Genomic DNA, 13,592 nt, shown 5'->3' on the forward strand with positions numbered 1-13,592 from the left:
GGGTCTCTCTCAGCAGCCCAAGCCTTTTTTTGGTGGTTGGTTTCTCCCACCACTTCTTTAAAAGGCAGTTTCTGGTCTTTGACCTGCGTTACAGAGATCACCTCCTCTAATGCCTGCTTTGATACAAACTCTAAATTATATTGGATCTGAAAACTCAGTGAGATTTCAGGAAGTATGTAGGCATACTTAATTTTGTACTTTTTTTGCTTCCTGATACTGTTAAGTTTCTGTTAAATCATGTCATAAAACGCATTTTCTGTTTTTAAAAATTGGGGTTTTTTTGGAAAGTCTCCTAGGACTGTCTCAGGGCTGAAGGAGATAATGCTTAAAGAGAGCTCTGTCACTGTATTTAGAGTGGTGCTTTTGGCAGGGTAATGCAAAATTTCCCAAAAATTCAATAAATTGGATGGTTGGCCAGGCAATCATCAGACCCACAAGGTGTTACTGAAGTTACTTTACATGTCCATCAGGAATGTTAATTTGACATGTAGGTTCAAGCATGCTTCTCTCACAATTTATTCAATTTTTTCTGAGCTCCTTTTAAAATTCTTTAAAAAACCTCTAGGTGTCCAGTAAAACTAAACTATGGACACTAAAATTTGGTGTCCAGCTATGTAAAAAAGAGAAATTGCAGCTTAATTTCTGCATTGACTGCCCTGGAGACCATATTGACCTGTCCAGTGGTTTTACCTTGTTGTTATTCTGTCTGTGGGAGTACAATGTACAATGCTGAATTTAGGCCCAGAAAAAACAAACAAACAAAAACAAAAAACAAAAACAACCCAAAAAAACCCCAAAAAACAAAACAAAACAAAAAACCAAAAAAACCAAACACACACAAAAAAAAAACTACAACAAAAAACCAACAACTTATGAAAATGGTAGTGGGCATGGCAGCTGTAGGTTTTGTGGTTAAAATATGGTGAGGAGTTTGTCTTTAGTCATATGATCAGCTAAACCAGTCTGTTTAGGTTATATTTTTTCTGGTCTGTAGCTTTTCCTGCAGCTCTGGAGTGGCCTCAACTGGAATTTCTTTGTGGCATGTGGTGTTTTCTTCCTTGTTTCTGTTGAGTTCAGTGAGATAACCTAATACTTGTAATAAATGTTGTTTTCAGTGGTGGCTGATTTGATCCAAATTATTTAGATTTGAAGTATTTAGGACTCAGACACCAAATACATCTGTTCAGTATCTCTACAAAACAATATTAATAAGCTCAGAATGCTAGAGAGCATTTCTTTTTCATCTTTATAATTGGTCTGGTGGAAATGACTACCTTGTTGGCATTTTGATGTAATGTCATATGATGACTGACTAAACTAAATTTTCAGCCTGCTAAATTTTGACTTACAACAAAACATTCATGGGTAGAATTGTGGTATCCTGGCAGAATTTTTCAGGGGAGGATTGAGAGTTGGTGTTAGTGAGAGGTGAAACTGCACTGGTTTTGCATGTTAAGATTCAGTCAACTGCACATATTGAATAACTTCAATAGAACTTTCAAGTTCTAATTCTGTACCATTTGTCCTGCAGCCAGGACAATCTCAGTTAAAAAGTGCCCTTCACTGGAACAGTGCAGTGAGTGATGTTCTTGAGCTGGCATGGCACAAACATGAAATATGTTCTTGCCTTTTTTTGTACAGTCACAAGACACATGCAGTGAAATGGAGAGGAGCCTGATGGGGGCTTAAACTTCTTACTGAGGTGGTCTGAAAGAAACCTTTGGGAGTTGGGATAACTATAAATGAGTGTCCTCAGTGCTGGGTTGTTGCACAGGTGTGGGCTGGGTGTGAGTTCTCCCTGGGAAGCAGCCGGTGGGATGAGAGGATGCTCTGCTGTTCCTGGGTGATGCCAGGGCTTGGCCTCTCCTCCTGCTCCTCTGAAGGGTGGCTTGAGCAGATTCCTGTCACCATCTAGTGCCCAAATGAGCAACTGCGGGCTGAGCCTGGTAGAGACAGCCCTTGGTTGCAGAGCTCTGGGAGGAGGTGCCAGGGAGAGCTGGGCTCACACCCAGCCTGCCCTGAGACAGGCCCAGCACTCAGCACTAAACAGAATGATCTCAGAGCAACAGATCTCTGAACAAAAATTCTCCCAATAGATTTCTCCTAGTAGAAATCACTATTGCATTCTATGTACTCCATGGCTAGTGATTCTCTAGAGAGATACTGGTGATAAGAAATGTGGTTTGTCCATTTCTCTATGAGCTACCTGTATTTTTTTCCCACATTCTTGTATTTCTTTTGTGCATTAAGTTCTCTAGTCCCCTTGTTACCTTCTCACCATTCCAGTCTTGTTGGATCTTGTTGGAATCTCTAAGGAGATTCCAATCTCCTTACCTGTATTTTGGAGGAGGAAAACACTGCAGTCCTAGGGATGATCTTTGGGATAAGTCTAACATCAGTTTTAGATATTCAAGTTTTCTGTTATACAGGTATTTTGCATTTCTGGCTTGATCCAGAATCTCTCAACAAACACATAGTTCTGAAGATTACAGCTTGGAAGGTAGACCTGGAACAGAATGATCTTTGTATGCCAGGACTTTAAAGCTTTCAGTGGTAGTTTAACATAGAATTTGACAATTTCTGTACTCAACAATTCCAAGGCCTTGGAACAAAGAAATACTTTTTGTGACTTTCTTCAGGAGCTGTCTTTCCAAGCTGCTATTCTAAAGATAGGTTGTGCTTGTTATTGGAATTCATGTTCCACTTAAACTTATGCTTTTTTGATTCACATCCAGTGTTTTTGAGTACTTTTTTTTTGTCCCTAAGTATCTGTTTTTGCATGTTGCTTTCATTTTAATTTCCTCTTGTTTTTCAAGTGTTGTCCATGAGTTGTAGGAAAACCTTTTCCTCAGGAGCTCTGCTTCCCATGGTGCTGTTAGGATGCAGTGTTTGCTGAACTTGAAAATGGCAGACCTTCTTACATGGTGTGGTGTTTGTGCTTGGATTTGTTTTGTGGGTCTACAGAGGCTATAAAATTGTCCTTTTCTCTTGATATGAACTGATGTGAGGTCACACAGCAATAATTTTGTCCATTTACCTAAAGTACCATGGATATGTTGAAGTCATAGATCTCTAGATCCAGCAGAACTAATGGCCACAGAACTGTTCACAGTTCCTGCTGTTTTTTCTTTAAAGAAAAAAAGGGTGGGGGGGAAGCACTTTATATATGTCAGTGTTAGTTATGAGTTAGTTCTCTGGAAAGATTGGAGTTCTCAAACCCTAAGAAAACCCTTAGATACTGATCATTGCAAACAGAGCCCCTTGATCCCTTAAAGGAATGGCATTAAGGACTTGGGAAGCTCCAAGATCAAATTTGATGTGAGCTGGATGCTGGTGTCTGAGAAGTGGCTTGCTTTTGGGTAGTGAGAGATGTGGGATGCTGTGTGGGATGCCAGGGTGTTCGCAGTGCTGCATTGACTGATGCAGTATCTTTTGGAAACAAAAGCTCCCTTTGCAGGAATTTGGTTATACCCATTTGCTGTGTGTGTGAGTTGGATGAACAAACTCTGCAGGAAGGTTCTGGTTTTTTGGGAGTTCTGGGGAGAGCAAGGCTTTGTTATTGGCTGGGCTCGAACCTCATGACACTTCAGGAACAGCAAACTCTTATCATTTTGAAAGTTAAACATTGCTTGCACCTTTAGGGACCAGATTCTTTCTTTACAAGAAGCTGAAATATGCATAGAATTTCACCTTTTCCCAAACTGCATTTTTCTTCAGTAAAGGTCTGAGTGCTGCTCCCACAGCCAAGAGGATGCAACTAAATTTATTTATATATGAGGAGAAATGTAGCAGAATTAGAGGAACAGGATTTGATTTCTCACTTCTGTGAGTAGATGCTTTTTTTCTCATTAGAAAGGAACTCTGTGGTTTCCTTAGATTATTTTTTTCAGAAGGCACCGCATTTTCAATTTTGGCTTAAAAACCTGGGGCCCCTTTCTTGCAAAGTGTCAACATTCTTCAAACATAAGGGTTAAACCATGTTTTATGAGGTTATTGTCTAAAATATTGTGATGACTTTTTACTCAAAACATGATCTCCACCTGTAAGTGACTCTTACTGTTATAACCATCTCATCTTTGGCAGGTGCTGTGTTTCAGGTGGGCACTGCTGCAGGGAGCTCTTTGGGAATCATCTCTGCAGCTCTGCTGGTCACACACCAGCAGCTCCCAGCAGCTTTTTAGTTAAAGAAACCATTTTAGGTGCTTTTTAAGATAACAAAAGAGCTTGTGTAGTGGTAATGAGGGCCATGGCATCAAACAGCAGTCTTGACTCAACTATAATTCTGTTTGTTCTGCTGGAATGGCTGTGTGAGGGGACAGGTTGTGACAAACTCCAAAGAGTGAGGAGCTCGGGGCAGGGAGGTGATTAGGGCAGGGATGTGCTCTGAAGCCCATCCCTGCTCTGAGTGCACAGCTGGAGCCCAGGCAGTGCAGTGGGATGGGATTGCCACAGGAGGGAGATGCTGGCCTGCATTGGGAGCTTGGCAGCTCCACTAGTGCTCACCTTTCCTGAGCAGCTCCCTGAGTTTACAGTTATATTTACAGCTGAATTAAATATTCAGTGTTTCTCTGAGTAGTTTCTGTGTGCTGTTAGTAGGCAGTGTTCTATAGAAAGTAAAGTGGAGCCCTTTTCTATAGGTGTTTTAGTTACTGTTTTTGAAAGGCAAATAGAACACCTTCAGTAGGAATGCTGTCATTTGTCACAGGCTGCATTGATTATGCTCTGAGGGGGTAAGCATACATTTAAAGTTACTTTAACTCCCACAAAAACTTGTGCAGTTAGCCAGCTTAAATTTATATGCTGAAAGCTGGTGAAACTATATTCAGGGATCATTTTTATAAAAGACTGGTCTAGATTTATACAAGTCTAAGTTGATAAACTTCAAGTCTCCACTGTAAAACAGTCACTCACTGCTATGTTTCAGATTTGGGTTGGGGTCAGGCAGCCACATCTTGCCTGTTGGTGACATTTCTTGCTTGAACAAGGTTTCTTTGGAGTTGTGTGTAAGGAAGGTAAGGCACCTTTGTAGGAGTGCACAGCTCTGAGGGACTCCTGGGTTTGGCTCCTCTGTGGCAGAACTTGATGCTGCCGAAGGTCTCAAGGGCTTTTTCCATCTCAGACTTTGGATCATATAATTTTTCTGATGTTAGTGACAGCTCATAGGAGAGTTTTGGACTTTTACTGGAGGCCCATGGATGGATCTGAGTGGACTGCACATCTTTTCTGTGTGACATTCTGTATTTTCTCCAGCTGCCTAGTCTGCAGTGTAATAATTATTCTGATTAAGGCATCACAGGACTCCATGTCAGCAAGCCAGGGCATGTCTTTTGATATTCTTATTTTGGGCCACATATAAAATCAATGCAATAGTCTACTTGTGTTTTTTGTTGAAGATGATAATTTCAAGCATCAAAGACAAGACACTGACTGAAATACAGGTCGAGCTTCTCTAGCACAAAATGACAGCCTGCAGAAAGAAGTGCTGCTTGCCAGGATTGGGTTGGTTGCTTAGCAATGAGCTATTTATCTGCAAAGAGACCCAGAAAAGGGATCAGGATGGTTTGAAAACATAGTTTGAATAAAAGAGCTTTTAAAGTCAGCAGAGTTTAACAGTTTTTCTGTGAAATTCAAGATGACGAGGCTCTGCAGCAGCTCTGATTTGTGAGTTGAAGCTGGCAGGATTATTTAAGGCTTGCCCTCTCCTGCCTTACAGCCTGCAGGCTGTGCCACTGAGTGTGCAAGTCAGCGAGACATGAGGAGCTGATAAATGTTGATGATCCTTAAGGAAACCCTGGAGTATTCAGAGTTTGTTCCTCACATGGACACCTTGAATTGTTGTGTGAAGAGTTTCTCTTCCACTTCCATTCACCTTGAGCACTGACTCAATTTGTCACTTGCAATGTGAAGTGCTGTGTTGATTATTTCAAGAAAACACAAGGATCCAGCTATGCTCCAGGCTGTACTGATGATTTCCTAGGCAGAGGTGTGAGACTGTGGTCTTGGCGAGTTCAAAGCAGAACATTAAATTGCAGCACCAGAAAACTGAGTTCATTATTTTTCATGGTTCCCTGGGCCCTTCTGTGGAAAATGCTGTCAGATTATCAGGATTTACTTGGGGTGGGTTGCAGGTGACTCTGATTTGTATCTGTGTCTCTGCTGTAGCACTGGTTGCTGCAGCAGAAACCTAAGATCATGTGAGAGGTGAGCAGCCATGTCACTACAGCTCTTGTCTAAGTTGACTGATTTCAGCCTTGTTACTGGTTCAAATTTCAGGTGATCTTTGTATTCAGGAAATCTGAGAAGGTACTTGGATGGAACACAAATCCATATTGCTGGTTAATCTCTGTGCAGCCCGTGCATGGAATACCAAGCTGCTAGTACCAGCTAAAGCTAAAAATCTGCCAGAAATGCAGTTGCAATCAATTATCTCTCTGCCTTTTGACTTGCAAATATTGCCTGTAGTTTATGGTGGATTTTTTAAAAAAAGGTGTCATTCAGAAAGAAACTACAGCTAGAGCTGAAACCCCATTTTGCACTTCATTTACTAATTGTGAAACACCAAGTCATTCCTTGTTCCTTGTGTACTTCCAGGTGGGTTTTCAAGCAGCTCTATGACAAAGGCCTGGTGTATAGAGGGGTTAAGGTCATGCCTTTTTCAACTGCATGCAACACCCCCCTGTCCAACTTTGAGTCCCATCAGAACTACAAGGTAAGTTGCAACTGGATTTCTCCGTTTTCTTCTGTTTGAACTTGAAAAGCTTTGGTGGTACCTAAGCATGTCATTACACTCCAAATTGGTAGTAAAAATCTAGGTAAATAGGTTAATTTTGATTTTTAATTTTAATTTTTTTTTTTTTTTTTTTTTTTTTTTTTTTTGTTTTTTTGTTTTTGTTTTTTGTTTTGTTTTGTTATTGTGGTAAACTCTCTGTGCTGTCAAGGCTTTATTGCAGTGGTGGATTTTCATGCTGAATTTTCAGAGGAGAGCTGCAGTTGTCTCTGTCTGTGCACATTTGACAAGAAGAGGGTCTTTGGCAGGGTTTAAATCTTCTGTGAGGAGATTCATAAGGAATGTCAAAGACTCTGTAGCTGTATGATAATGATTCTAAGAATCATTAATTTATATTGGGAAACACCAGAAAATGTTTTACCCAATATAATGCAGGGTTTACTGTGGTTTGTAAAATGTTCCTTTAAAAATGAGTGACAAGATGAAGCAAGTGCAACTTCTGACTTGCAACAAACTCACGTTCAGGTATGTGAAGGCAGAACTTGTGTCCCAATTTTCCAAATGCCACATTAGTTTGTAGATAGAGGTTTTGTATCCTTTCCAATCCTGACCCAGGCCTCCATATCCTTATATTGTAAATCTTGCACTTGCATTGTGAGAGCAGAGAGCTAGCACAGATTGTGCATCTGGTCTCTATATCTTGCCTAAAAAAGGCCTGTTTTCTAGCCAAAAATAGTGTTTTTAAAGCAAATGTTTAAATAGACTTGGAGTACAATGCAGCCCACAGATACCAGAGAGATACCAGAGCTTTCAGTGTTGCTGAAGGGTATTTATACTGAAGAAAAAACGGTTTGTGATTTATGAAAGAGAGATTTGCAAAGATATCTTGATATTTGTGACTGACAACTGAAATAATTACTTTTCTTGCCCTTATTGGCTGACATTTCACACAGACTCAGATAAATGAGCTTTCTTTATAACAAAGACTTTTTTGGGGGGTTTGTGTGTATGTATATCTATGTTCTCTTTTTCCATAAAGCTTGAAGCTCTCTTCTCTTCTTGAGTCTTAATGAAATATTTAGATGCTGTTTCTTACTCTAGAACCAGAGGTGTGGGTGGGTGAGATGCTGCTCTGCCATTCCATGCAAAAATTACTTTTCTCATCTGCCAGAAATGGTGTTTGGAAGTTGTGGGTCTGTGAGCTGACAAGATTTATTCTTGGTGAGCACAGGCATCTCTGGGTGTGAGGCAGCTGTTGCCTTTCTCACAGTGGAAAGCAGCCTTTGGCGACTGTTTATTGATCCTCTGAGAGCTGGGACACAAGAAACACGTTCAGAACCAGAGCTGAAGCACAACTGAGTTATCAATGCCAGCAGCTGGTATTGCATTCAACTGAAGAAATGGTGTCTGCAGGTGAAATTCTTACAGCTAAAACACTGCACAACACCATTACCTGTCGGCCTGCATAGTAGTTTTTATGCTTTTTTGTCTCCTGGGTGAGCTCAGTGCTTCAGAAAGCAAAGTGAGGAGCCTGCAGTGCTGCCTCGCGCTCGGTACCGCCAGAACCGAGAGCTCCATCTCTGCCTGGTATTGAGCACGGGCCATGGCTTATGTAATATTTATGTTTTACTGTTGACTGCACCAGATGTTCGCAGAAAATTCCCTCTGGAGCAGCCCTCAGCTCAGACATAAATAGCTGCCTGTCCCATGATGCCATTAACTGTTCCATGATGCTGGATGGAAAGCAGAGCGCCTCGCACGAGACGTGCCGAGGCCACAGGACCTATGTTAGGGCTTCGGGTCGGTGTGCATGGCACCCTCTGAGCTGGCATGTAGAATTTCATAGGGAAAATTTCACATTTGCAGGATTAGACTTGCTTTTACAAGCAGCTTTTCATCATATGTGAAATGTGAAGTGACTGAATAGGGTTGTAGTTGGCCAAAAGAAAAACTTCTTCTCAGGGGATTTTCAGGATTCAGTTGAAGGTGAAGTTGTATAGAGTAGCTGACAAAGGTCTCCTTCCTTGAGGTTTTTTTACTTTTAAATATTGACATACTCTTGTTTTTAAGTACCCCAAATGTTTCTTCCCCCTTGTTAACAACAGCTTCTTAATTAGAGATGAATCATTTTATGTGATGGCTGTTCTACCTAATCCCTGGCTGCAGAAGAAAACGTGGAAGAGGCTTTATTTAGCAGTATCTGAGAAACTGCTGGTTTTCCTAACCCTTGAGGTTGGTTCTAAACTTCAAAAATGGGTTATAAGAGGTGCCTATAGGACCTGCACTTGTCTTCCTTTGGCGTTTTGGCAGCAAATCCCCCAAATCTCCCTGCTAATGGGAGATTTTGACCCTGTGGCCTTGTTGGACTGGCAGACTGCACTGGTGTAATGAGACATTCAGTGACTGGTGCTCTATTCTGACTTTCACCTTTTACATTATAGATGAACATGGCATACTAAATTGTTTTTCAGGATGTTCAGGATCCTTCAGTGACCGTGAGCTTCCCACTGGAAGAAGATCCAAGTGTTGCTCTTGTTGCCTGGACCACGACTCCCTGGACCTTGCCCAGCAATCTGGCCCTTTGTGTTAACCCAGAACTGCAATATGTAAAACTGAGAGGCAAGTGTTGAACACCTCTTCCTTCAGTGCTTGTGGATATGTACTTATGTTTTGTATTTTAGACTGGTTTATGTTAAATTTGCTGAACTTTCCTGGGGTTGAATCAGGGATAGTTTGAAGGATGAGATCCACTTTGGATGTGGCTGATGATTTCCAGCTGCTCTGCTCTTGTTATTTAACATTGAGAGTACTGTTCCTTACAAAATACTGATAGATAAAATAAAGAATAATAAAAAATAGTTGTGTGTGTTTGTAGTCTTTAATTATACCTTCATCTACAAACACCTCTCCCCTTTTTTTTATAAAGTCAAATAGGGAGTAGGAATTTCCAGTTTCAACATAGCCACATGAATCTGTTGTGTGTTAAACATGAGCTTGTGCAGGCCTTTGCAGTGAACTCCACGTGTTCAGGTTTTCTTTTTTTGAAGAGAATTAAGTATGTTTCAGTTTTCAAAAGTTTTAACATAAATTTGGTCATCTTAAAAAGAAATATTGTGTATTTTCAGAAATAACCTCACTTGCCTGAGGCCTTGAGTGGGGTTTGGATGTCTCTGGCTCAGTGCTGTGGGATAGTGATCTCGAGTTGGCAGGGTAGCAACCTGAATAAAATTTGTCATTGAAGTTAGGAAATCAGTGTGGTTTGGGATAGAAAATGAGTTTTCTTCATAACATTTCACTAATTTTGGATGTTAACTTCCTTTGTTGGCATATACTTCTTTTATAAAGAAATCCAAGCATGTAATTGAAATAGCAAATCTCAGGAAGGCTGCATAAAGTGCAATAATTACCTTACAACTTAATAATATTGATTTTATGCAATCATTGTCCAGCTTCCAATCATTTCCCTCTGTTTCAGTTACAATTTACTGTAACTTCTCAATTGATTTTTTTATTTGACTCAGCAATAATAGACAAGGTATTTCTGCCTCTGCAACAACAAAGCACACTGAAAATCAGCGGCCTGGGTTTTATCCTGTGGTTTCTGTTTACACTTAGCCTTTGGAAAGTGTTCCTTAACTGGCTGTGTGGGGAAAAAGTAGCTGGGAAGTAGTAAAGGATTATTCTGGGCAGTTTTATTGTTACAATACCTTGCATGTATTGAAAGGTTTCATAATGATGCAAATGAGGGGATTAAACTGAGATTTGTGAAACTTCTGTTTTATTTTATATTTTAGATAAAGCCACAGGGAAGATTTACATTTTGATGGAGTCCAGGCTGGTGGCACTGTACAAATCTGACAGTGAATATCAGATACTTGACAGGCAAGTACATCAATTGTTACACTTGCTAGCTTTCAGTGTTTTTCTAGATCAGAAGTTAAGTGTTTTTAAGAAGATGGATTTCCCTGCATCTGTGTTTATATTGCAAAAATCTATAAAAGGAATTGAAATTTGCTGGAACAAATTGGTCTTGTATGAGAAGCTACAAAGAGAAAAAAGTTTCATTGGATCCTTCTATTATGGTGGAGGAAAAAAGGTTCCATAGTCCACCCCTCTCCTTTGTGTTTACATTAAGGTAAAAGTTTGAGAAAATGCTGGAGGTGTGGTCCAGATGCCTTCTTCTACACATCATGTAAAGATTTAAAGGGAAATGGGCAAAACAATCCCATTGTTTTTAGCAAATAAATATTACTTCTCTAATTAGTGGCAGTGATTGCTTTCTGCAGGGTGCTTATTCATCTTGATTAGATGGAAAAATAGGAATTATTTAAGAGGTCAGACTGGGCAGGGGGTGCAGGTGTTAAATTCTGTAGCTCTTTTAGACAAAATGTCTGTCTTGGCTTCTCTTAAACATTTTGTACAAACCAGCAGCCTGTTAGAGGTCAAATAAAACAAAGATTTGTTTGCTCACTTTATTCAAACAAACAACTCAGAAAACCCTATAAAACCCCACATAACCACAATAAAAAAATAAAGACTAGAAATGTTTTTGAGAATAGCACCCCATCTTCACTGGCATCAGTTATTTCTATTTTTGTATTTTATCAAGCAGTTGAAAGCTGTAAATTGAAAAAATAGAGGATATTTCAGCCAAGCAGTTGTATGTAATCATTAAATTAGGGAAATACAGACCTGGAATATTTAAAATGTTTCCTGTTCTGATGGCTCACACTGTGACAGTTGAATAATTTTCTATTTCTGCATTGCTTTCTGTCCTTCCCCCCTCTATGAGAATGCTCTTAATCTGTCATTTGGTCTGTACCAATTTAAGCTGGTGTTCAGTTTCTAAAGATGATGTTCAGTGCTCTCATTCTTCAGGCTTGGCTGAACTTCTGATCTCTGGAGCTTTTTCCTCCCCTCTGAGTCATCAGTGGAACCAGTGAACAGTGTCAGTGTCAGGATGGTCCTGCCAGGACACCACTGGGAATTTTCTTTTGGTCTGATACTGAATTAACAACAGCTTTCTCTTGAAGTGGTGGTGTATCCTCCAGTTCCACTGTTGGTGTGAATTGGAATGATAAAGTTTCAAAACTCTCACTAACATTAATACCTAAATTTGATCTGCTTGCTTGCTATCTAAGCTAGCAAGTCTGCCCAGAGAATTCTGGCTTTGTGTGGTGTGTTCTTGACAAATTCACATTGTATGTTCTTCAGCACTTCTCTTACTAAAGACTCTCAGTCCCTTGGAAGTTGGATCAGGTTGCTGGACCTGTCTCAGTGGGTTTTAGGTGCATCAGTGCTTCAGTTCCTTGGGAAATACAGATACTCTGTTCCTTTTTGGTCTTTTGAAACCTGTTCAGAGTGTCTTAACAACTAAGCCTTCTATCAAAACCATTTTATTTTCTTAAGTATTTTAAATACATCTGCTCTAGGCTTAAAAAAGAAACAATATATAGCTCATGTATTAAATTTGTTGATCTGTTGTCTTTTGTTTCCAAATTCTTCTTTTAATGCAATACTACAAATTTAACTTCAGCGTGGCTGCAGTCATTGTATATCAGGAATGCACAGAACATTTTGGCCTTCTTCTGATGTGGTGTCTTCATCAGAAATTTGAAGAGCCTGCTCTTTAAGGCAATGATACACATTTCAGGTGTTGTATTTATGCCCCTGACTAATGGTGTTTCTACCACCGCCACTCACCCGCCCAATCTTGGATTATTTTTTAAATTTTCCTCTTTTTTTAACCTCTGCCTGTCTACAAGGCTGCTAGCACATCTCTTTGCAGAGCAGTATATTTTAATTCTTTTTGTATTAGTGCTATGGTCTCTTCTCAAGCTGATTTCTTTTCTGGTTTTGGTCATGCTCTAGTTTTCCTATTATGTAATAATTGATTTTCGCAAATGTGAAATGTGAGACAATTAAAAGGTAGCTGGTAGTTGAATGGATCTGTGAAAGATTTAGATCTGTGAGTATCTAAGTTCATGGAAATGAGCTTCACCACTTCTGCTCTTAACTTTTTTTTTTTCCTTTAGCTCACTTTTAAATTCTCAAGCAGTCAGGCCCTTGAGGGAGAAATTGATGCAACTTAATCTATACCAGGCATCATGCTGAGGTCAGGGAATGGTCTGATGGAAAATATTCAGTGTCTGAAGTCCCCTGAACTGGCTGCTTTGCACTCATGAGTTGGTTTGGGTGTATTACCCCAATTTTGGCCATCGAGTGGCTTCCTGTTCTATTTAGCACTGGTAGATGGGATGTGCTTGTTGAGCATTTCCCTCTCCTTGTGTTAGATTTCAGTATTTTGGCGTATTAAGCATTTAATTTCTTCACACTGTTTTCTCTTGTTGTCTCTTTTTGGATTCTAAAGAATCCAAACCAGAGGTTTCTGATCTGAGAGTGAAGGATTGCTGAGGTGATATTAAACAAATCTTACTACTATAACTTAGGTCACAAGAAGGCACCACTGTATAAATTTTCAACCTGAATTTCAGGACTTCGACAAACAAAGTATTTCAGATCCCAAAATGAGAATCAGGAATGTGATCCACAACCTTTACCATTCTCTGACTTGTGGTAAATAAGAGTATAACTACTTTTTTTAAAGCCAATTCTGGTGCTTCACATTCTGTATCTGAGCATTCCCACATCTGTGTGGCTGAGCACTGGGATGCTTTTCTCTCATCTGATCCTGATTAAGCACCTCAAACATTCCTAAGGCTGTTTGTAATATAAAAACATATAAACTATCTGCAACGCTGAGGCTCAGAATAGAAATCTCCCTTATTCCCAGAGGATATTGTGTGTGCTGAGCTGAGGAGTCTTGCTCTTGAACTTGGCAGTAAATGCTGCTGCAGGTCCTTCC

At 39.9% G+C, this 13,592-nt stretch overlaps 1 protein-coding gene across 4 annotated transcripts in view; it reads left to right on the forward strand.

Moving 5' to 3' along the window:
- IARS1 (isoleucyl-tRNA synthetase 1) overlaps positions 1-13,592 on the forward strand; it is a 92,826-nt gene that overhangs the window by 9,269 nt on the left and 69,965 nt on the right. For all 4 annotated transcript variants that reach the window (XM_053989263.1, XM_053989265.1, XM_053989262.1 and 1 more), the window contains exons 7-9: positions 6,592-6,709; positions 9,199-9,346; positions 10,522-10,609. In XM_053989263.1, coding sequence (XP_053845238.1) covers positions 6,592-6,709; positions 9,199-9,346; positions 10,522-10,609 — 354 coding nt within the window. The remainder of the gene's footprint in view (positions 1-6,591; positions 6,710-9,198; positions 9,347-10,521; positions 10,610-13,592) is intronic.

The sequence above is a fragment of the Vidua macroura genome, chromosome 13, assembly GCF_024509145.1.
Source record: "Vidua macroura isolate BioBank_ID:100142 chromosome 13, ASM2450914v1, whole genome shotgun sequence".
Classification (NCBI taxonomy): domain Eukaryota; kingdom Metazoa; phylum Chordata; class Aves; order Passeriformes; family Viduidae; genus Vidua; species Vidua macroura.